Source organism: Neophocaena asiaeorientalis, unplaced genomic scaffold (assembly GCF_003031525.2).
Source record: "Neophocaena asiaeorientalis asiaeorientalis breed wild unplaced genomic scaffold, Neophocaena_asiaeorientalis_V1.1 scaffold490, whole genome shotgun sequence".
Taxonomy (NCBI): Eukaryota; Metazoa; Chordata; class Mammalia; order Artiodactyla; family Phocoenidae; genus Neophocaena; species Neophocaena asiaeorientalis.
The window spans coordinates 2,733,132-2,755,855 of record NW_020175079.1 but is presented as its reverse complement, the minus strand read 5'-3'; the positions used below and the strand labels follow the sequence as shown (position 1 = coordinate 2,755,855).

Here is a 22,724-nt window from a genome sequence, read left to right as displayed (position 1 = left end):
AACCAGAAATGGGTTTATTGTCAGCCTTTTGTTCCCTGTCTCAATCCAGCCACGGCACCGGCCCATGAAGCTGCATCACTGGGACCTCGGGCAGCAGCTCGGTCACAAGGACTTGAGAGCACCACGAAATGAAAGAATGATGCCCTGGGCCCAGCCCTGCCTACCTTGTTCTCCCTTCTTGACCTCCGCCCTCGAGGGAAATCAGAATGGGGAAGGTTGACAGGTTGACCAGGTGGGCTGGGAGAGAGAACAGGAAGGGACTGGCAGAGGAGGGCAATCCCACGGCCGATATCCCTGCAGGGAGACCTTAGCTGCTGCACTGAAGGGACCCACAGGGACCTGGGCCCAGGATGGCAAAAGCTGGGAGTGTGTGGGAGAGCCCTGGGCCTCCCAAGACAAGACCTACCGCTCTGAATGGGTTCAAGCCAACACCGAAGGCCGACACTGTGCCCTTGACATCTGTTTCTTTTATGCTTGTGATATAAAATTTATTTTAAAATAATTGTAAGATAAAAAGACAGCCAGTTTAAAGAAAAAGAAATTTAAATAAAACACTGGCTCAGAAAAGAAATGGCTGTTTGTCTAATGCAAATTAGTAACCAGACAAGAGCAAGGCTGGTCACTCACTCGTGATGGAGCAGGCTCTCTGAGTGGCTGGGAACCGTTTCCATCTTGTTGACAAACACATGTTGCAAGGCAGGAAATTACCCTCCTCAGTGCCTATTTTATCTCTGTTTAATTGCTGTTTGATAATAAATTACAACATAGAGTCCATTAATTAAACTAACCATGTCTGTGGAACACCAATTCCTTCTTCTGGGAGTTGCCTTGTTACGGGAGCTTTGATTCAGTTTGTTTGCCCAACAGCACTTTATGAAGTGGTTTAAAAAGATGCCAAGGCACGTGACTGGTGGGGCAACACTCCTAGCCTAGGGGGAGCGGGTTTGGGCAGGAGGGGGAGGAAACCTTGGTGAGCGTGAGGAAGGGCAGCCTGGCAGCTGGAGAGCAGTACCAAGGATTCACTCTAATTCAGAACATGTGGTGGAAGAGAAAAAAACCAAAATGAAACATTAGGTCTACTTTCAAAAAATCAGCTGCTGGAAAACGACCATGGTCCCCACTTACAGGAATTCATCGCAGAGTTGGGGGGCGGGGGAGCAAAGACCAGCCTGATCTGGTTTGCCATTCCATCATCAACTAAATGGAAGGAGAATTCATTTGGAAAAGTTCTGCATGCAGGCGGAATGGGTGAACGATGAATTCTAGATATTTCCCAACAAAGCCCCCTGTACTGGGCTGTGAAGGCCACCAGCTCCCAGCAGGAGAGGAGAACTTGGTGCCCGGCTCCTGTCCTGGCAGGGAGTAGGCAGGTAGTCACCAGGGCAAAGACGCTCCTAACATTTCACTTGTGCTGTCTGGAAGGTAGGCTACCTGGGCATTCCAGCTGGATGGGTTTAGCAGGTGACCAGGTGGGACCTTGAGGGAGGGGATGCAACACGAGTAAAGGCTCTGGACAGAAGGGGTTGGAAGGTCAAGTTCTCAGGGAACTGCCCCAGACCGTTTGGAGATGTGGGCATCACAAGGGTGTCAGACCGGGGTTCTGAACAGTCAGGGTACATGGGGAGGGCAGGGGGCCCTGGGAGGAGGTGGCCGCAGGGCTACGAAAGGCAGATGCAGCAGCCTTCATGTCCTGGCCCTCAGGTTCAGCCAAAAACTTCCTGAGTGGCTTAGAAAACCTTCCCCTGAAACACCCAGGTAAAAAGGCACTGCTTCGAGCCATAGGAGGAAGCCCTCAGGTGTCTGGGAGACATTTATTGGACCATCTTTACTCCTTTTCTCATTCACAGAAGTTGGCTTCATGGGCTGGTTTTTGACTACGCAAATCCCTGCACGTGAGAGTGTCTGCTACCTCACAGTTAATAAGCAATCAGTTCAAATGGGACCTCCTCAGAAGGTCGGATGAGGAAACCTGGGAGTTCAGCGTTCTAAAAGCTACTCCTGGCATTTCCCAAAATGATGCTCACGTACAGCATGGTGGCCCAGAAGTGGGCATCTCCAAGGCTCAGTGTCCAGGCTCCAGCTGCCCTCCTGGCCCAGTACCACCACGTCACCATCTCCTCTCCCAGCCATCCCGCCCGAGACTAATGGGGGTGGATAACTGGCTTGTCATCTGACCTCTCCCAAGACGCAGCCTCTTAAATGGCTGACACAACCATCTCCTTCAGGCCACAACTCCCCACCTCCATTTCCCCGGCCACCAAGACTTTTAGGGTACTTTACTCCTCCAGACCCTGGGAGGGAAGAACTGGAGAGTCAGTAGGGACTGAAGGTCAGGATGGCTCCAGAGCGCCCATCCCTCTCTGAACTCCTCCAGGACTGGCTGTGCCTGATCTCAACATATCATTAGGGCTTCCCTGGTGGCGCAGTGGTTGAGAGTCCGCCTGCCGATGCAGGGGACGCGGGTTCGTGCCCCGGTCCGGGAAGATCCCACATGCCGCGGAGCGGCTGGGCCCATGAGCCATGGCTGCTGAGCCTGCACGTCCGGAGCCTGTGCTCCTCAACGGGAGAGGCCACAACAGTGAGAGGCCCACGTACCGCAAAAATAAATAACTAAATAAATAAACATATCATTACCACACTGCCCCCCACCGCAGCAGCAGACGAACCTTCAAGGGCTCCCCAGTGCCCTCAGGGTCAAGTCTCAAACTCTCCAGGAAAGCATCCTCGCATCACTGGGAACTTGTTAGAAATGCAATATCTCAGCGCCCCCCACTCCCCGCCGACTCAGAAACTCTGAGGTTGGGGCCCAGGAGCTGGTGCTGTCATAAGCCTTCCAGATGATTCTGCTGACGTGTGAGACCCAGTGCCTTGGAACATGTCTTATGAGGTCTTGGAGAGCCGCCTCTCCATCTCTCTTCTGCCTCATCTCAGCACGGCTTTCCCTCTTGTATTCTACGCCCTGGCCAAACTGGGCCACCTCTGCCTCTTAGCACCCAGCATCCCCGACTATCTCGCTCTTCTCACATCTTCTACACTGTAGGTTTCCTGGTCTTTCCTCCTCTAGTCTAAACCGCTTGAGAGCAGGGGCTGTATCTTATCAACTGCCAAATACGTCATCACCAGTGTCTGCAGTAGGTGCTCAAGACCCATCTGTTGAGGGAAGGAAGAAATGAATGGATGAAGACACCGGGCTCTTCAGTGCATCTTGCCTTTGATGTTAAAGCTCTGTTTCTCCATGGAAGGAAGCAGGTCTAGGCTTCCTGGTCGTTCTTCTACTCCCTGCGGGCACTTTTAGGCAGTGGTAGGGCTCAGGAAATTTTCTGCAATTAAATGGACTGGATTTGAACTTAAAATGCTTGGGCTGTGCTGGAGAGCCTGCTCCAGCACAACCCGAAAGAGCCTGTTCACAGGCACTTGCTCCTCTGTGCCTCAGTTTCCCCATGCTGCCTGCTTGCCTCCTAGAGTGACCGCAAGGAGAAAAGGAGCAAATTCAGCCTGGCGTTACTTGTCCACTTTCAGAGGACACATCACACACTGAAGGGAGCGGAGGGTCTGGATTATGAGAACTACCTGCGGTGATAGGAAAGGAAATACAGCTCTTCTCTTTCCAGATGCTGGCTTAATGGGAAAGCAAAAGTGCTCTGAGCAGAGAGAACCACGAGCCATAAATGCACGCGGGAGTCTGTGTGTATGACCGATGAACGTGAACTTGGCACGTAAGTTGTGTGTCCATAAAACATGAGAGAGATGAAGGGAGCTTACGGGGCATTCTGTCCACTGTCTTCCTTTTATAGATGAACAAACAGAGATTGTGAGTCTGGCTTAGAGCCAACCATCTTGTGCTCCTATGGGATTGAATATGTTTTCCCAGTTTGTAGCTTGCCTTTTATTACTATCGGTTGACATAAAATTGGTTCAAACTTTGATGCATGTCAAGTCTAATGACATTTTTGGATATATTTTCTCCCGGTTCTAGAGGATTTCTGCTAAGCTCTTGGTGCACACACCCATATACGCGCGCGCGCACACACACACACACACACACACACACACACACACACTGAGGGCTAGCACAAAGCTGTCAAAGGAAACTCATTTACCAGGCTCTATTTTTACTCTGTTGGTTGATTGTTTTGCCCTTTTTGGTTATCTTTGCTATCTCCTGGGAGACCAGAAGACACGTGTGTTCTTTGAAATATTACTGCAAGCACATTTCTCCTTCTCAGTCAGTGCTTGGCACTTGTACCAGCACTTACAGACCAGGCCATGCTTACCACCAAACTGGCGATGGCCTTTCAGAACAGAGATATCAATCAGATTCTCATGAGAGAAGCTGCTAACTCTTTGAAGTTGTAAACAGGCATATTTGGTTATAATTAAACATATGTACACGTGGCATCCATTTGCCCATTAGCAAATGACACAAATTGTATGCAGTCTCCTTTCAGTAGGAAATGTGCCCATTGATCCTCTTAATATCTGTGTTGATGCTACCACTTGTGAATCTTTTCCCTGGTCTCTATAGAGAAACCACCAGAAAGCCTCTCGGTTGCTCAGAACAGGTAACAATTACCAAAGTAGAGGACAGAAGTTCCCAGAAGTCCTTCAAATCCCCTGTAGGTCCGGTGAACTTACTCCCTTCCTGATCAGAGACGGGCTCCTACCTGGGGTCCCCAGCCATGGCACGGGTACAGTATTGCTGTGTGGTTCTCCAGCGGCCCCTGGTCCAAGCAGACGTCTTTTGCCTTGCTGTTGCGAAGCTACAGGAAGAGGCAAAACATGACCCGTCAGAGCTCATCTGGTGGAGCTACTACTCCCCATCCACTGCTCCACTGTGGCCTGGTTCTGAATTCTTGATGCAAAGGCCATGAGACCCACACCCCCGCCCCCAAGTAAGGACAGAAGCTTCAGTCTGTGAGGTGGTCACTTTAGCAACAAAGTCCTCCAGTGGGTGGTGTGGGTACTGGCCCTCTGCCTGTGACCCACACACAAGCACATAGCTCCCCCATCCCCAGCACAGAGGAAGATCTCAGAGAACCTTTGGACATAGGAACATTGACTACACATCGGTTATCCAAGTGGACCCCGGTACCAGCACTGGTTTCCACAACCCTGGGAACCATGGGTCAGCTTTTCAGGTCATTACTGGCATAGAGGCGTGAAAAATAGTAATCAAAAGAGAAAAAAAAAAATCTCGCCATCAGGAAAAGCTCAGGCAACATTCATTCATATATTCAAAAAATATTTACTGAATGCATACACTGGACCAGGTACCATTCTAAGTGTTTGGAATGAATCTGCGGAGGAAAAAACTTACCTAAGAACTTACCTGTAAGTTCTTACCTAACTTGGATGTAAGAACTTACCTAATTTGGATCTCCAGGCCCACTGTGATTCTATATTGGTGTCCATCCCACCCACCACCTGAAATCTCAACCAGTGGGGAAATGGCAACATCGTTGGTCTACCCCATACATCTGAGCCCCCTCCAGATTATATTCTCCATGGAAACCAAACTAACCAGGGATAAATCAAGAAGAGAGGCACGGGGCAATCTGCTTTTGCGCACCCAAGTTGTGTCTGCGTTCAGACAACTGAGCAGACTTTTAATAACTTTTTAAAAAAGATTTATAAAGTAACACCATCTCGTTGAGATGTTTTGGAAAATACAGAGGAAAGTAACAACGGTTCACAATCCTCTTACTCAAATTTTCCCCCAATTTCGGACAATTTAATTTTGTTCCGTTTTGGCCGTAATAAGCAACAAAGCATAAAGCTTTGTTCACGCTTCAGGTCTCCTTAAGAATAGACTCCTAGAACTGAGACCACGGTATCAAAGGGTGTGGAGACCTTAATGTTCTTAAAACATGCTGCCCAACTGCTTTCTGGAAGCTTCGGACTAATCGATATTCCTATCCAGAAGGTATGTAAATACTTAACCAGTCCTGAGTTTCACCATTTAAAAGTACTGTGTTGATCAAAGTGTACAAACTTCTAGTTATGAGATGAGTAAGTTCTGGGCATCTATGTACAGCATGGTAATTATAACTGACAATATTGATAGCAACATACTTGACAGTTGCTAAGTGAGCAGATTTTAAATGTTCTCACCACAAAAAAGAAATGGTAATTATGTGGCATGTTAGCTAATGCTATGGTGGTCATCGTTTTGCAATATATAAGTGCATCAAATCAACAAGTTGTACAGCTTAAACTTATACAATGTTATATGTCAATTATATCTCAAAGCGGGACAGAGAGAAAGAAAAACAACATCAGCTTGGGAAAAAAAAATCAGTGGGGGAGAGTTCTTTTTTTTTTTGTAAGCTACAAGTTTCAAGCCAGAGGAAAAGCAGCTTCTGATATCTATCACCCCTTTTCTCTTGGAAACCAATTCCTTATATTAAATCCCATGTTTGAAATACCTAGGATAGATTCTCTTTTTCTTTCTTTCTTTCTCTCTCTCTTTCTTTCTCTTTCCTTCTTTCTTTTTTTCTTTCTTTCTTTCTTCCTACCTTCCTTCCTTTCTTTCTTTCTCCCCTCCTTCCTTCCTTCGTTCTAGCATTCTTTTTATTTATTTATTTATTTATTTATTTTTGCGGTACGCGGGCCTCTCACTGTTGTGGCCTCTCCCGTCCCGGAGCACAGGCTCCGGACGCGCAGGCTCAGCGGCCATGGCTCACGGGCCCAGCCGCTCCGCAGCATGTGGGATCCTCCCGGACCAGGGCACGAACCCGTGACCCCTGCATCGGCAGGCGGTCTCTCAACCACTGTGCCACCAGGGTAGCCCTGAGGCATTCTTTTTAAACCCAAGGTTCCAAAAGTCCATAAAGAGGGATGTAGAGAGAAGTGATGAATCAGACCTATTAAACAACATTCCCAAAGTTGGTCCAAAGAGAGCTATCTTTAAAGAATTGCAAAGCTAGCTTAGGAGAACAGCACTATGACTTTAGTTCTTTTATAGATGCTTTAAGGAAATGCTTGTTGCCAGTGCTTTCGATGGTGCAAAGATTAATTACATGGAAAAGCCCAGACAGCTTCTGAGTCAAAAAGTAATTCAGAAGAGTTAGATTTTTGAAAGTGATGAAATTTTAGAAATACCTTTACCAATGTATTTTGGTTTTATTTTTCTTTTTATGTATACGTAAGAGCAATATGGTAAAAATGTCTACTGAAGTCTAACAAAGCATTTAAACTAAGTGTAAAATAAAAATTAGAGGTGATAAAAATTAGTAAAAAATATTACTGCTTGAGAGCAGACAAAAGATATCCTGTTTTTATAAAGTTCTACTAAATTGGAATGCTTCATGTTTAGCAATTATTCCCTTTTTGAGAATTACCTATGTATTTTCCCATTGGGATCTCAAGTGGTTTCATTATAGATTTGTAAGAGCTCTTTACATATTAAGGATATTAATGTTTTTGTGGCATATGTGTTCCATATAATGATTTCAGAAAGCCAGGCTTTTAAATTGTGTTTCTCATGTTTATGCAAGCACATCTCTCATTCAGTAACTTAATAAATCTTTATTGAGGGCCTGGTACTGTGCTAAGTGTAACGAGCACAAAGATAAAAAAAAAAAAAAAAAGAGTCCCTGCTCTGAAGCATGGTCTGGAGAGAGAGACAGACACAGGAAGAGCTAGTACAATGACTGAATTATGCCAGGGCAGCAAGGAGCCTGCCTTCACCCCATCTGAGGGCTTCAGAGACTAAGGGGAGATGACTCCTGAGCTAAATGTTAAAGAGGATTCAGTGGAAGAGATGCCGGCAATGTTCTGTTTTTCGCCCGGGGGACGGCTACATGGATTTTTGCTTTATGTTTATGCATATTGTATGTGTGTCGTATTTCATATAAATAATGCTAAAAGAAAAAAAAAGATGAGGAAAAGTGAACTAGGGAGCAAAGGCTTTTTTCAGTATGAGCCTAGCACAGAATTTTGAACAGAAGAGTTGGTGGCTAATGTTTCTGTACACACTGAAGTGCTTTTGCATTGGAAAGGCAATATCTTACACATGTAAGAGTCAGGACATAAAGTATTTGCATATATTTTAAAATGTTTGTCTTTTTATTGAAGTATAGTTAATTTACAATGTTGTGTTAGTTTCTGGTGTACAGCAAAGTGATTCAGTTATATATGTGTGTGTGTCTGTGTATATCTTCTATATATATATATTCTTTTTCATATTCTTTCCCTTTATAGTTTATTACAAGATATTGAATATAGTTCTCTGTGTTATACAGTAGGACCTTGTTGTTTACTCTATATGTAGTAGTTAGTATCTGCAAATCCCCAACTCCTACTTTATCCCTCCCTGCATATCTTTCTTTAAAAATTAATTTAAGACATTCCAGCTAATAGAGCAGAATAAAAATTTACAACTCAAGGAAGAATGACTTATTATCTAAGTGGGTGTGGGCCCCAACACTGCTTGTAGGGTGAGTCAGAAACACCTGGGGCTGACACCTGCTCAGAGGTGTCTGTCTCCCTTTGCCTCTGTGCTGGGGTCTGGTGTGGCAAAAAGAACTAGTAGCAATGAGCATTAAAATACAATTGTCTGAATAATGGTAAATTCTGTCACCGAACTGCATTTGACTAAAAAGTTATTGTTCAAGAAGGTATAAAGTGCAAATAAGTATAATAATGTTTGAGTTTTTTTTTTTTTTTTTTTTTTTTTTGCGGTACGCGGGCCTCTCACTGTTGTGGCCTCTCCCGTTGCGGAGCACAGGCTCCGGACGCGCAGGCTCAGCGGCCATGGCTCACAGGCCCAGCCGCTCCGCGGCATGTGGGATCCTCCTGGACCGGGGCACGAACCCGTGACCCCTGCATCAGCAGGCAGACTCTCAACCACTGCGCCACCAGGGAAGCCCTAATGTTTGAGTTTTAACATTCCACATAATATTAACAAAAGACTGAAAATTAACATCAACCGATGAAGAGGTCGGTAAAAGTTCTTGTATTACATACCACTTGACCCTTCATTTTGGAGGCTCAGAGATTAATTAAAAAAAAAAATTAGAGGATACCAAATTGCAATTATAAGAACAGGGCATACACAGTGCACATGATGAGAAAGCTTTTTAAAAGCCCCCAAACAAGCTAGCCAAAACATGAAGAAAGAGCAAGGAGCATTAAAACCAGAAATACTCACTGGCCTGGGGAAAAACTCCCAAACAGAATTGTACATGAAGAACAAAGGCTAGAAAGTACTCATATAGTGTGATATTCACTCTGCCTTCCTCTTTTTCCCACTGCTCTGGGGTCTGGGTGTGGTAAAAATAACCCACAGGAGTGTTAAAAACAGAGTTGTCTAAATAATGCTGGATTTTGTTACCAAACTGAATTTGATTCAGTTTGGTTTCTTCCATTTAATACTAGAGTCCACCTGAAATAGATTTCAGTATATGGTGAGCTCAGCAAGCAGAGGAGTAAGAGAAACCGATAGCCTAACATGTTAACATCGATCATAGCTGGGAATTGAGATTTTTTAAAAAATAATTTATTTATTTATTTACTTTTGGCTGCCTTGGGTCTTCGTTGCTGTGCGCGGGCTTCTCATTGCGGTGGCTTCTCTTGTTGCGGAGCATGGGCTCTAGGCACGCAGGCTTCAGTAGTTGTGGCGCACGGGCTCAGCAGTTGTGGCTCGTGGGCTCTAGAGTGCAGGGTCAATAGTTGTGGAGCACAGGCTTAGTTGCTCCATGGCATGTGGGATCTTCCCACACCAGGGCTTGAACCCGTGTCCCCTGCATTGGCAGGCGGATTCTTAACCACTGCGCCATGGGGGAAATCCCGGGAATTGGGATTTGACGTAAGTTTTATCTTTTTGTTTTCTATGTAATGTATGTGTTGAATTTATTACTTTAAAAAGATAGGAAAATTTGCAAAAAAAAAAAAAGGCTTCCCCCCTCCAAAAATCAGATTATGATCTCTATGTTATCTCCAAGGCCACTCCACCCTTCAGCTCCACAGCTGTCATTTACACTGTGCTTCATGTGAAGGGCAGGCCCTGGAGTTATGCAGTCCACAGCCTGGGGAACTGTGCCCTGGACTTCTGGCATTTTCTCATTTTTATTCTTTCTCTTTGCAAAGGTATTTTTCTTCATTTATAAAATCATCACATAAACATTAGTGACACTTGGGAAAACATGATAAACAGTTCCACATAAGAACTGTCTGTCCCACTACATAGAAGTTTCACCTCCCAATACTATTCTCTTGCTTACTTCCGATCTAAAATGGTAGCTAATCTAATTTTATAATCCTGACTTTTTCCTCTTAAGTCTTATATTATCAATATTTTTCTCACATCATTAAACTTTTGTATACACCTTTTGAAATGGCTGCAAACTACTGCAAACCATTAATACAGTATATTTAACTAAACTTCAAGTTAAATTCAAATTTTTGATCAAGGAAAAAATAAATCCCCGAGGTGAACCATTTTACTTGCAAATCTTTGTCCTCATTTCAGGTTATTTGCTTGGGATAAGAGTGGAGAGGAAGGTATGACTATCATTAAGCCTTTTAATACAGGTGGTTCAAACCGCTTTTTAAAAAGCTTGTTTCAATTTGCACTCTCACCAGAGGAGCTGTGCTTTTTCATTTTACTAAGATCTCGCTGGCAAAGTACCAACATATAGTCCAAAATTGAACCTTTGTTCATTTGGTAGAAGGAAAAAAGCTACCTCAGTGTATTTTAAATTTTAATTTCTTTGATTATGAAATAAATATAAAATTTTCATCCACTTGTATGTTCTCTTGTACTTTGTCTATTTTTCTCTGGGGATGTTTTATTTTCTTATTTAAATCAAAATTTTTATTTAAATCAGTTCACAGAATTCATTATACATTAATGGCATTATCCACTCATCTACAGTATTTATGACATACAGATTTCCAGCTTGGGATATTATTTCTCCATTCAGTTGATATATAGATTATTTTAATATTTATGAGCTCATATCAAATATCATTTTTCTTTGCATCTTCTTCCATAGTTTTCATTCTTAGAGAGCCCGTCCCCAGAGTTCAGATTCATATCTATTTCCGGATGGTTCGATTATGGCTTCTTTTCTTTCACTTAATGCTATAGTCCTTCTGAAATATACTTGGGGATATGATATGCTGTAAAAATCTAAGTTGTTCTCTTTTCCAAAGAGCTGGGCAATTTACCCAGTTGTCTTACAAATAATCCATTTACTGCCCACTGTTTTTCGATGCCTCCTTTATATTTGATCTTTGAAAACCAAAAACAAAGAGAAACACGTGGACCTATTAATAAGTAGTAGGACGTACCAGGTACTGGTCTAAGAACTCTATATATGGCGGCTTGTTTCATCTTCCCAACAGCCCCACGCGGTAGGTACTTTCACTTCCCCATTTTACAGATGAGGGGACAGAAGCTGAAAGAGCCACTCGGACTTGAATCCAGCAGGCTGGCTCCAGAATCTTCACGAGTCCTTAACCACTACACTCACTGCCCCTGCAAGAAGCAAGCTCCCCACCCAGACTCCAGCCCCAAAGGGACACTTCGCCTGCACCTTGATGATTTAACCTGGGGCTGATTTACTCCCTACAAAAGGCTTCTCGCATAAAATAGAAAAATTCACAGTTGTAGCAAAAGGAAACACTCTAAGTCCATGAGAGTCCTCCTAGCTTCAGCTTGATTGTCACGGGGAAGAAATCCAAATGCCGGAAGTAGTGGGGTATCTCTGGTGGGTCCAGAGCACCGGGCTCCCTGAGCCCTGGCCAGAATCTGTGACACCGATTCCTCATCCAAACACACAGGGATGTAACAGGGAAGATGCCCAAGTGCTTATACACATGCATGTTCTCAGCAGTGCTGCTTATAATATTTTTTTAAAAAAAGGAAACAACAGAAATATCTACGTTTTCAAGCAAAACACAGCATACACAAAAGGTACCATTTTATACAGCCATTAATAATGTTGCAGAAAAAGGCTTAACACAGGAAAATATTCTCTATTATTAGTAACATTTCAAATTATTAGGCATTGTGGACAGCCTGGTTTTAGTCTCAAATATCTATATACATCTATACCCATATCTATATCCATAGAGAGGTGTATATAAAAAGTATAGTATGTATATAAAAACTATATTTTTAGTAAAAAGAAATACACACACACACACACAATAAAGCAGACCATACATCCAAATGTACTTTATCTTTGGAATTAGAATGCTTACGTCTAATCCTGGCTTCATGACTTACAAGCTGTGAGACCTTAGATAATGTATTTCATGTCTCTAACTCTCAGCGTTCCTATCAATAAAATGGAAATAACACTACTGCCTAGTAACGTGAGGGTGACTGAACACATATGTGAAAAGCACTTAGAACAGTACCGGCACATTGTAAGTGTTCATTGCTATTATCGCTATATTCAAACTTTTCTAAAATGCAGGTTTATGGCATTTGTACTAAGAGAAAAGTCAATCTGTTTCAATATTCAGAAAGGTGCCATCATAGAAAATCTGAGAAGAGCAGCCGTACCCTTTCTTTGGCAGTTAAGTGGCTCTGGCCCACGGCACTGGGCAGTGGACAGACAGGTCCAGTCCCCGCCTCTCTTTACACCCAACTTCCTGCTCAATGTCCCAGGTACAGGTCCCAGGGGACCTCAGAATGTCCTCAACAGAACTCATGGTCCACTCCACACTCCACACCGCCCACGCCCCCATTGATTACAGGTATCCCCCCACCAGCCGGTGAGAGCCTTGCTGTCAAGCCTGCACCTCCAAAAACTAATCACTGAATGAATGAATGAATGAATGAGCGAACGACTCTGTTCCCTGTTTTCCCCCAGCAAAGCAATCCACAGCCCGCCGCGCAGCCATCCAAGCCGAGAGCATGCGTGGTCTTAATTACCTCCCCGTAGGCAACGGTGTTATTGTATCTTCTCATTTCTGGGTAGACGTGGTCCAGGTACCACTGGAAATTCTTACACTTTAAACTTTTCCTTAAGGCTTTTCTTTCTGAGACATCGCCTATGTCAATTCCTGGATTCTGAAAGTAAGCAAAGGGCATTAGTGACCAGGGGGCGCTGGCCAGATTGGAGGACAGGCAGCGTCACCTTTGGGGAAACCATCAGAGAGAAATCTGAAGCCCCTACTTGATCATCTAGCCCCGAGCTAGACAATACTGTCCCCCGAGCGCAGCACGCAACCCCCAAAGTCAGCCGACCTTACCATCATGAGAGGGATCCCGCGACACACTGATATTGACAACCTAGGCCCCATCTCCATCTCTGCCATTTCTTCAGTGACTCTCAGGACCCAATTATTAGAGGAATTATTTGATTAAGGCGAGAAAATAAACATCTATGACCTCCTCCCATCTTTCTTTTCCGTACACGTGTTATTTCCCCCCTTTGCTGGCTCTTTGCGAAGTTCATTATATGCGGATGTGAAAATAATTTTCCACCACAAAGCCTGTAATGATGTTCTAATGAATAATTCACTCTGCTTTTACAGAAGTGAACCTGTAATGTGCTGCTGCGTGCTGACAGGGGAAAATAAAGTGGCTGAAATACGATTCCAGAGTCAGCCACAGGATGGCTGTGACCCAGTGCAGACAGGATACGCTCTCCTCCGCGGCGGACAGCCAAGCATCATCTCGGAGCAGGAGAAGTGTTTAAATGATTTCATTAAGATTTCTTCTTCAGCAGCTAAACAGTGATTTTTTTTTTTTAAAGAAAAGTCCCTTTAAATGTCAAACATTAATATCCAAAGGCAAACCTGGGCGGTGATATTTAACTCTTTGTTTTAATATCCTTAGCGTGATTAATGAGGATGGTCATTTATGAAAAGCCTGGTGGGGAACACTGGCATGAGGGACCGAGGTGGTTTGTAATGATGGAGAAGCACCGAGATAGGGTCGGCAGCCCTCACTTCTTCGGACCCCGTGTCACACCCCCATCCTAGATCACAACTCTCCTCTGCAAACAAGAAAAATGACAACGTCTCTTCCACTGATGTCACAGGGCTGTGGGCAGAGTTGAGTGAAGGTGCCAGTTCACATCCTTGCCCTGCCATGTGCTGGGTGTAGGACCTTAGGCAAGTCAATTTCACTTGCCAGAGCTGCAGTTTGCTCATCTGTAAAATGGACATCACAATGGGTTCATATCAAGCTAGCATTTATTGAGCACTTACTATTTGTTATGCTCTGTCTTAAACCTCATTTTTATCCTTCCAGGAGCCCTATGAGACCAGGGTTAACAATCTCTGGTTTACAGATGAGAACACCAGGGCAGGCAGTTCCTCTGTCATGAGGTTGTTACAAGGGCTAAATGAAATATTGCAAATAAGAAACTTAGCGAGTACCTGGGAGAGTGTAAGGAGCTCAACAAAGGTTGCCTATTTTTATATAATAATGTGGAAAATCACTTCTAGTTTAACAGCTATAAAGTGCTGCATGGCCATAAGGGGGTTTTCAGTGCTTTAGACCATGATTTCAATAATTGTAACAACAATGATATAAAAATGCTTCACTTTTATCCTCTTTATCCACAAACCCGCACATATTCAACTGCATTTCTGCTGTCCTGGGCTCCAGCCTACTGAAACGCAGGGGCTGCCACTTCTCAGTGGGAACAATGCCACAGCTCGGACACCTACAGGTGCTCTGGCTGAACAGATAAACCCGACTGTGGCTGAGGGTATAGGTCACCCCGCTGTGCTCTGGAGGACAGAAATGCTTGCCAACATTCCAGATCCTGTGCTTTAAGTACATCACATGTACTTAGTTTTAGTACTTAGTACTTAGATTAAGTACTTCTGATTTAGTTTTCACAATCAACCTAGGAAGGAGGACCTGCTATTATCCCCATTTTATAGCTGAGGAACCTAAGATACAGAGATGATAAGTAGATTTGTTCAGGATGTCATAACCGTAAATGGCAGGGCTGGGATCCCAACCAAGCCAGAGCACAACCGCCATGCAATACTCCTGTGGGGCTGTAGCAACATGGGGATTTTCCGAGATTATATTCTGGGTAGAATATGGAAGAGAATCGAAGAGCCAAGTAAACAAGGATCCAGCATACAGCAGGGACATACGTCACAGGGCAGCTGGAGCTCCATGGGAGGGCACACTGTGAGAGCAGACGGCAGGGTCTGGTGCCAAAAACTTTGGGCAAGGATCTTCTGGACACGGTGTACATTCAGAAGCAGGGTGTCAAGATTAATATGAGACCAGAACTAACACGGTGAGACCCCTCTAATCTCTGTAAATGGATCTAGAGATTTCCATGGTGCCGATCCCCATGTAAAGCAGGGGTTCTAAAACCTGGAGGTCTGTAAGCCACGTCAGAGTACACTTATAATTTTGCAAGGGTGAGCATCTTTCTGGGGAGGAACCATTGGCTTAGTAAAGGGATCAGTGACCCATCAAACATAATGTCAGTGTTCTAGGGTGATGGGGAAGGGCTACTTGGTCCTACCTCCAGTGGCAGATTCCACGCTATGTACACATGAGACTTGTAATTGTCCATCCAGACCTCGGCAACCCGGAGAGCATTCCTCTTGGTATAGAAGCCGATGTTGCTGTTGTATGGCTTCTTCTTCCGCTCGATGTGGGCCACCCGTGAGCAAGGCAGGACCTCCATGCTGCCCCCGCACAGCCACACCTGGGGATGGGAGGCAAGGACTTCATCAGCCTGACAGAGGAATTCCCAGAAGCCACTGCTCCCTCCCCCGGGCCCGAAAGCAATGGTTCAGGAGACAGCCTGAGTGAGAAATGTGTTTTCACATATAAAGCCACTGAGCTTTCGGGGTTGGTCTGTTACGGCAGCATAGCCTAACCTCACCTGACTAAAACTGGTAGAAAAGATGGTTTCGGGGAGCTTTTCATAGATACAGCAGCTCAGGATATTAAAATGCAGCTCTTCCGAAGAAACGCCAATACATGTGATGTGCTCCTGGTGACGCATGGGTTTTCTTAAGTTCTCAGTGGCGCACAGTTGTCACCTGTGAAGGTTTTATTTCCCATCTGGCTGAAGCTGGGCCCTACGGAGCTATAATGGCAAGTTCAAACTAAAAAGACAGAATATCTTTATGCGTATCAGCACAAAGTGTACAACTGTTTAATTCTCCATTTACTAAGACGCTCTGTTTTGGAGTCCTAAGAGCACAGACGCCGGGCCTTCTGGAAGCATCCACCCCAATGCCATCATGTACAGGTGGTACTTGTTGCTAGAATATTTAAGTGGAAGGCTGAAATGTTAATTGCCTCTAAGGGATGCAAAAGCCCAAGGAAGTGACAACTTGCCATCCTCTTGCAGGAGCACGGCAGGCTTCCAGGCTCAAAAGGCCCTGTCCCAGAGGAAAACAGGACCACCCAGCTTCTCTCAGTCCCAAGCAGGACAATCAAAGCATTTCCGACTGTCAGGAAGGACTGATTTGTGAAAATGAATTCCTGGTACTGGTGAGGAGAAGAGGAAGAAGACACAGAGAGGTTTCAGGGACCCTTGAGACAGTCCTGTATATTCTCTGTAAATGAGAGTGTGCCGTGAGCTAACTCAGGTCAGCACAGACCATGTATGCTCATCCCAACCTAGGTCACTTCAAGCCTTTCTACCTTCAGTTTCCCAAACTCCCTCCTCGAGGATACTGGGACCCTCTCGAGTGTTTGCACACTTACCCCGGGCCTTTATTGATTGAATTTAGTGGCAAATTTGTGTGTGTGTGTGTGTGTGTGTGTGTGGTGATCTTCTGTTTCTATTTCCCAACTCTGGCTGCACCACGAGGAAATAATACAGATGGAAACTTCTCCTCATAACCAAGAATCTTCACCTTGCCTGTTTCTTCAAGGAGGAGAATGTGAGCTAAGAGATTGGTAGACAGCAGGTGATCCAGACTAGTTTGATTTGTGACCTGACAACTAGATGCCCCCATGAACTGGGGCAGACTCGGCTGTTGGCAGTGGAAGGAAGCCAAGTCAGGGAAGCAAAATATGGCAAAAGGCCTATGGGGGAATAGAGGCAAGAGACCTTACAGGGTAAACGAAGGTGGCTGAATTTCCAGGAGTGGGCAACATACAAACCCACAGAGTTCCATGGGTACGCGGCCCTAGACAGTTTCAGGATTCTGAGAATGAACAGAAAGACATCTCATGTTCACAGATTAGAAGATTTAATACTGTTACGTTAGCAATACTTCCCAAATTGATTTAAATATTCAACACAATTCTTAGCAAAACCCCAAAGTCTTCTTTGCAGAAATTAACAAACTGATCCTAAATTTCATATGGAAATACAAGGGACCCAAAATAACCTTGAAGAGAACAAATTTGGAGGACTTCCACTTCTGGGACAACATGCAAAACAATGAATTTGGACCACTACCTCACAACATATACAAAAATTAACCCCAAACAGATCAAAAACCTAAATGTAAGAGCCAAAACTATAGAACACTTAGAAGAAAACGGAAGAGTAAAGTTCATGATCTAGGATTAGGCAAAGGTTCATCAACTGATAAAATATGGTATATCCATACGATATTATTTAGCAATAAAAACAAAATACAGACACACGCTACAGCCTGAATGAACCCTGACAACTTACGTAAGTGAAAGAGGTCGGTCACAAAGGACTGTATGTTATTTGATTCCATTTATGTGAAATGTCCAGTAAAAGAAAATCCATAGAGACAGAAAGTAAGTTGATGGTTGCCTCAGGCTGAGGGTGGGGTCAGAGGAATAGAGTGACTGCTAGCGGGTATGGGTTTCCTTTTAGGGTGATGAAAATGTTCTCATATCGATAGTGGTGAATACTGTACAACTCTTGAATATACTAAAAACCATTGAGTTGTACACGTTAAATGGGCAAGCTATAGTAGTATGTGACTATCTCAACAAAGCTGTGACAAAAATAGATAAATAAATAAATACACAGAGAGATGGGAAAAAGAAGATTCGAGGGATGGATTCCAGTTTGGGGAGGCTCCGGAGGACTGGAAAAAGCAAAGCAGAGCTTGGTGAGGATCTCAGATGGTTGACTTCTTTCACTTAGCATCGTGTTTTCAAGTTTTACCCATGTTGTAACAAATATCATTACCGCATTCCTTTTTACAGTAGAATACGATTCCAGTGTATGGATGTCCTACATTTTGTTTATACATTTATCAGTTGATGGACACTTGGGTTGTTTCCATTTTGGCTATTACAAATAACCCTGCTATGAACATTCATATGCAAGTTTTTATATGGATATACGTTATCATTTCCTTTGGGTACATACCCTAGGAGTGGAATTGCTGGGTCATAGGGTAACTCTATGTTTAACCTTTTGATGAATCGCTAGACTTCTCCAAAGTGGCTGTACCATTTTACATTCCCACCAGCAGTGTAATGAGGGTTCTGAATTCTTCCATCCCCGCTAACCCTTGTTATTGTCCATCTTTTTGATGATATCCATCCTAGTGGGTATGAAGTAGTATCGCATTATGGTTTTGATCTGCATTTCCCTGATGGCTAATGATGTTGAGTATCTTTTCGTGTGCTTATTGGTCATTTGTCTGTCTTTGGAGGAATGTCTATTCAAATCCCCTACCCAATTTTTAAATGGGTTGTTTGTCTTTTTATCGTGAGCTGAGGCCTTAGGGTGAAAATGAAGTTGCCTTCCAGTGTCATTTCTCTTTCTCTTGCCTCAGTCTTCAGCATCTTTTTGGATGTCAGTGTGCAAGACCTTTCAAATCATCCCTTAAGGGCAGTCTGTCCCCCGGGCTCTGTATAGAGCTGGCGTGGAGAGGGCTGTGAGGTGCAGAGGAATGAACCGCAGCAGAGGCCAATATTCTTGTTCAACGTCCTCCAAAGACCAGCTGTATGACATTAAACAAGTCACTTTCTCCCTCTCCCCGCAGGTGCCCCAGGCTCTCCATCCCGGTGTCTCAGCCAAACCTATCAAGGCAGCCCTGCACCCGCCAGGCTACCTGGAAACGATGTAGTGTCCTACTCTGATGTCTTTCACGATGCTGCTTTTCACAAGTTATGTTTGGCTTTTCTCCACGTGAGAATGAAGAATCTCAGGACTCCAATGGGCGAACTGCAGACAGTTGACAGGTCAGCCAGCCAGAAAGTGGCAGGCTTCTCTGTGAAGGCCTCCAGTCTGTTTTTAGCAAGCTTTCTTCCCAACTCAAAGGGACAGATACCTGAAGTAACAGGAGATTTCACTGACATCTCTCAGGAGAGAAGAAAACATATGTTTCTCTAGATTTTGTCATGTAGATTTGAAATATAGGAGAGAAAAAAGTTTACCCCTAAAAAAAGTGGGGGAGGGGAGTCAAAGGACACAGAGGTAAATAAACCAGTGTGGTTCCTGTGACCACATCCTGGTATTCTGGATCACAAAGTGTTCTAGGGCCACACAGGCCCCTGCAGCCCCTATAACCCATCCCTGCACAGAAAGGGAGCCCCCGACCTTCACCTCTAGGGTCCTTACTTGCATGTGCTCCTTTCAAGGCCTGAGCTAGTATCTGACCCCAGAGAACCTGGAAGCCCTGTCCTGGGGACCCCTCCCATCCTCTCTCTTAGGGAGGGAAGCCCTAATGCTCTGGAGCTGGTCTCTCAATGCTGCCTCCCCAGAGACAGGAATTCTTCCTGGTATCAGATGTGAAGTCACTTTGGAAACCATTTAAACCCATTTACAATGTTAAAAGCAACACTGAAGGAGTGCTTAGTGCAGAAATTATATAAATAACCCCATTCGGTAATCTAAGGGCAGGCAAATTTTAGCCTTTTGTCGGCTGGCAAAATCTTTTCAAGACAACACAGATTGCTGGCTAAGAGAGTATTTTATTTGTTACTTCCGTCCTCCCAATCCGTTTCAGGACTCCCTGGTAACCCGCTTCCCAGAGGCGAGGACTCACGCCAGCCCCTCAGCGCTCCCCTCTGCCATCCTGGGGACAGTGCGCTGGCGTTTCCCAGTCTACGTGCGCAGTTTCTCCACTACACTGGATGGGCACAGGATGGCTTTCCTCCTCGAGTCCTTTTCCAAAAATTCAATTTCAAACCTCTCCTTTATTTATTAGTTTCTCAATAATAGGATTTACCAGTATGGACCTCAAAACATACCCCAATTTAAATACCACAGCGGCGGGAACCCCTAAATACCTGGATTCTACTGCCAGTCGATGCAAGTCATTTCTCTTGCATTTTCTCCATTCTATTTCCAAGATTTTGGATCATCTTTGCTATCATTATTCTGAATTCTTTTTCAGGTAGACTGCCTATTTCCTCTTCATTTGTTAGGTCTGGTGGGATTTTACCTTGCTCCTTCATCTGCTGTGTGTTTTTCTGTCTTCTCATTTTGCTTATCTTACTGTGTTTGGGGTCTCCTTTTCGCAGGCTGCAGGTTCGTAGTTCCCGTTGTTTTTGGTGTCTGTCCCCAGTGGCTAAGGTTGGTTCAGTGGATTGTGTAGGCTTCCTGGTGGAGGGGGCTAGTGCCTGTGTTCTGGTGGATGAGGCTGGCTCTTGTCTTTCTGATGGGCAGGACCATGTCTGGTGGTGTGCTTTGGGGTGTCTGAGGCCTTATTATGATTTTAGACAGCCTCTCTGCTAATGGGTGGGTTTGTGTTCCTGTCTTGCTAGTTGTTTGGCATAGGGTGTCCAGCACTGTAGCTTGCTGGTCGTTGAGTGGAGCTGGGTCTTGGTGTTGAGATGGAAATCTCTGTGAGATTTTCGCCGTTTCATATTATGTGGAGCTGGGAGGTCTCTTGTGGACCAGTGTCCTGAACTCGGCTCTCCCACCTCAGAGGCACAGCCCTGACTCCTGGCTGGAGCACCAAGAGCCTTTCATCCACACGGCTTTTGGGAGGTCTGAGGTCTTCTGCCAGCGTTCAGTAGGTGTTCTGTAGGAGTTGTTCTACGTGTAGATGTATTTCTGATGGATCTGTGAGGAGGAAGGTGATCTCCGCATCTCACTCTTCTGCCATCTTCCTCAACCCCCCCATTTCTTAAAACTGCTATATGTTCACTGGTGCCGCAAGGACCTCTTCATAAAGATGTACACAAACGTTGACCACATAGATTTCTTTGAGGCGCAGCCAGCCCTCCTCCATTCTCTGCTTCCCGCGGGATCCCGCCTCCCCACAAGTCATTTCTCTTAATGCAAGATGAGGAATTAAAACGAAGCTTGGCAAAGGCCACGTGATTCAGGGGAGAAAAGAAACGCATACTGAGAGCAGCTTGATTGATGGAGCATGAAAAGGGTGTTGGGAGGGCTGTTTTCCCTTCTTTTTATGTTAGTTGCTGCTGCTTATGTACGTAAAATAAGGGGCGGGGGGTGGGAACAAATAAATCAGGTTTATGCTCACTGATTTAAAAGTTTCGCCAGCCTTACTATCCAGCCTGCTGGTATGATATGGTCAGAGAGGGCTGGGCTTCTATGTTAGAAGAATAGCTCAAAGCAGCCTTAATCAGGCGCTTTTGGGTCAGCTCGGCCCCGTCTTTCCCCCTCCCTTGCCCACCTCTCTTTCCCTATCCTTAGATGGCCCCACGTTGGCTTTCACTGGCTGCTGTCTCTGTCCTGCCGTCTCTGCCCTGTTTACAGACTCCTTCCTTTGGACTATCCCTTCTTGAAAAAGCAGCTCCGACTAAGGAGATATCAAGCATTTTACCCATCTTTGCATCCCCAACACCCAGCCCGATGCCTTTGACTTCGCTTAGTCATTCAATTCAATGCTGCATACGTGTTCACTAAGACCAGAGCTCAGAGCTAAATGTTGCCAGGGATGTAAAGATAACTGAGACATGAATCCTACTCATAGCCTTTGTTCTTTCCTCAGAGTTTAAAACTGGAATTTCCCCAGGAAAGTGTTGAGGACCGCTCTAGAACCTTGGGGTGGAAGCAGCCAGAATGGGGGGGGGGTGATAACACTGCATTCATTTCCCCACATATGCAACCATGCTCTATTATCATTCAGTCTGCATTTTGCCTAGGATTAAAGAGGAGCTGGTAGGGTGCCATTGTGGATGAACGATGCTCAACCACAGAGGAAAGTGAATTCAATTCAGTTCTTCTTTTTTTTAATTTTTAGTTTTTGTTGAAGTATAGCTGATTTACAATGTTGTGTTAGTTTCTGGTGTACAGCAAAATGTATATATATGTGTATATGTATGTATATATTCTTTTATTATTTCCATTATGGTTTTTTACAGGATATTATATATAATTCCCTGTGCTATAGAGTATGTCTTTCTTTATCTGTTTTATATAGAGTAGTTTGTATCTGCTAATCCCATACTCCTAATTGATCCCTCCCCCACCCCCTTTCCCATTTGCTAAACATAAGTTTGTTTTCTAGGTCTGTGAGTCTGTTTCTGTTTTTTTTTTTTTTTGCGGCACACGGGCCTCTCACTGTTATTCTTTTTTTTTATGGCCAAGTAGTATTCTATTGTAGATATATACCACATCTTCTTTAATTTAGATTCAATTCTGTCTTTAACCCCAAAGGGCCAGAGCTCTGAGATTGTGTACAGTGATCTGGAAGGAGACTGGAATGGACGCATGCTTCAAAGAGCATCCCACCGCCACGCTTCAAAAGGCTCTCGAAGGTTGTGATCGCTTTCTCTAGCGCCCTAGTTCCCTCACTGAAACTGACTTGGTCAGGGTTAACTAAAAGACCTTGACAATTACCTCTCCCAGAAATTTGCAGAAGGGGACTGTGACTTCAGGGTTGCCTGCAGTTTTGGACTAGGACTAATG

At 44.5% G+C, this 22,724-nt stretch overlaps 1 protein-coding gene across 1 annotated transcript in view; it reads right to left on the bottom strand.

Annotated features, from left to right (window-relative positions):
- Window positions 1-22,724, bottom strand: part of GALNT17 (polypeptide N-acetylgalactosaminyltransferase 17) — a 431,957-nt gene that overhangs the window by 12,156 nt on the left and 397,077 nt on the right. Inside the window, exons 7-9 of the mRNA XM_024764132.1 lie at window positions 15,462-15,647; window positions 12,890-13,027; window positions 4,665-4,760 (exon numbers count right to left, since the gene is read on the bottom strand). Of these exons, the coding sequence (XP_024619900.1) occupies window positions 4,665-4,760; window positions 12,890-13,027; window positions 15,462-15,647 (420 nt within the window). The remainder of the gene's footprint in view (window positions 1-4,664; window positions 4,761-12,889; window positions 13,028-15,461; window positions 15,648-22,724) is intronic.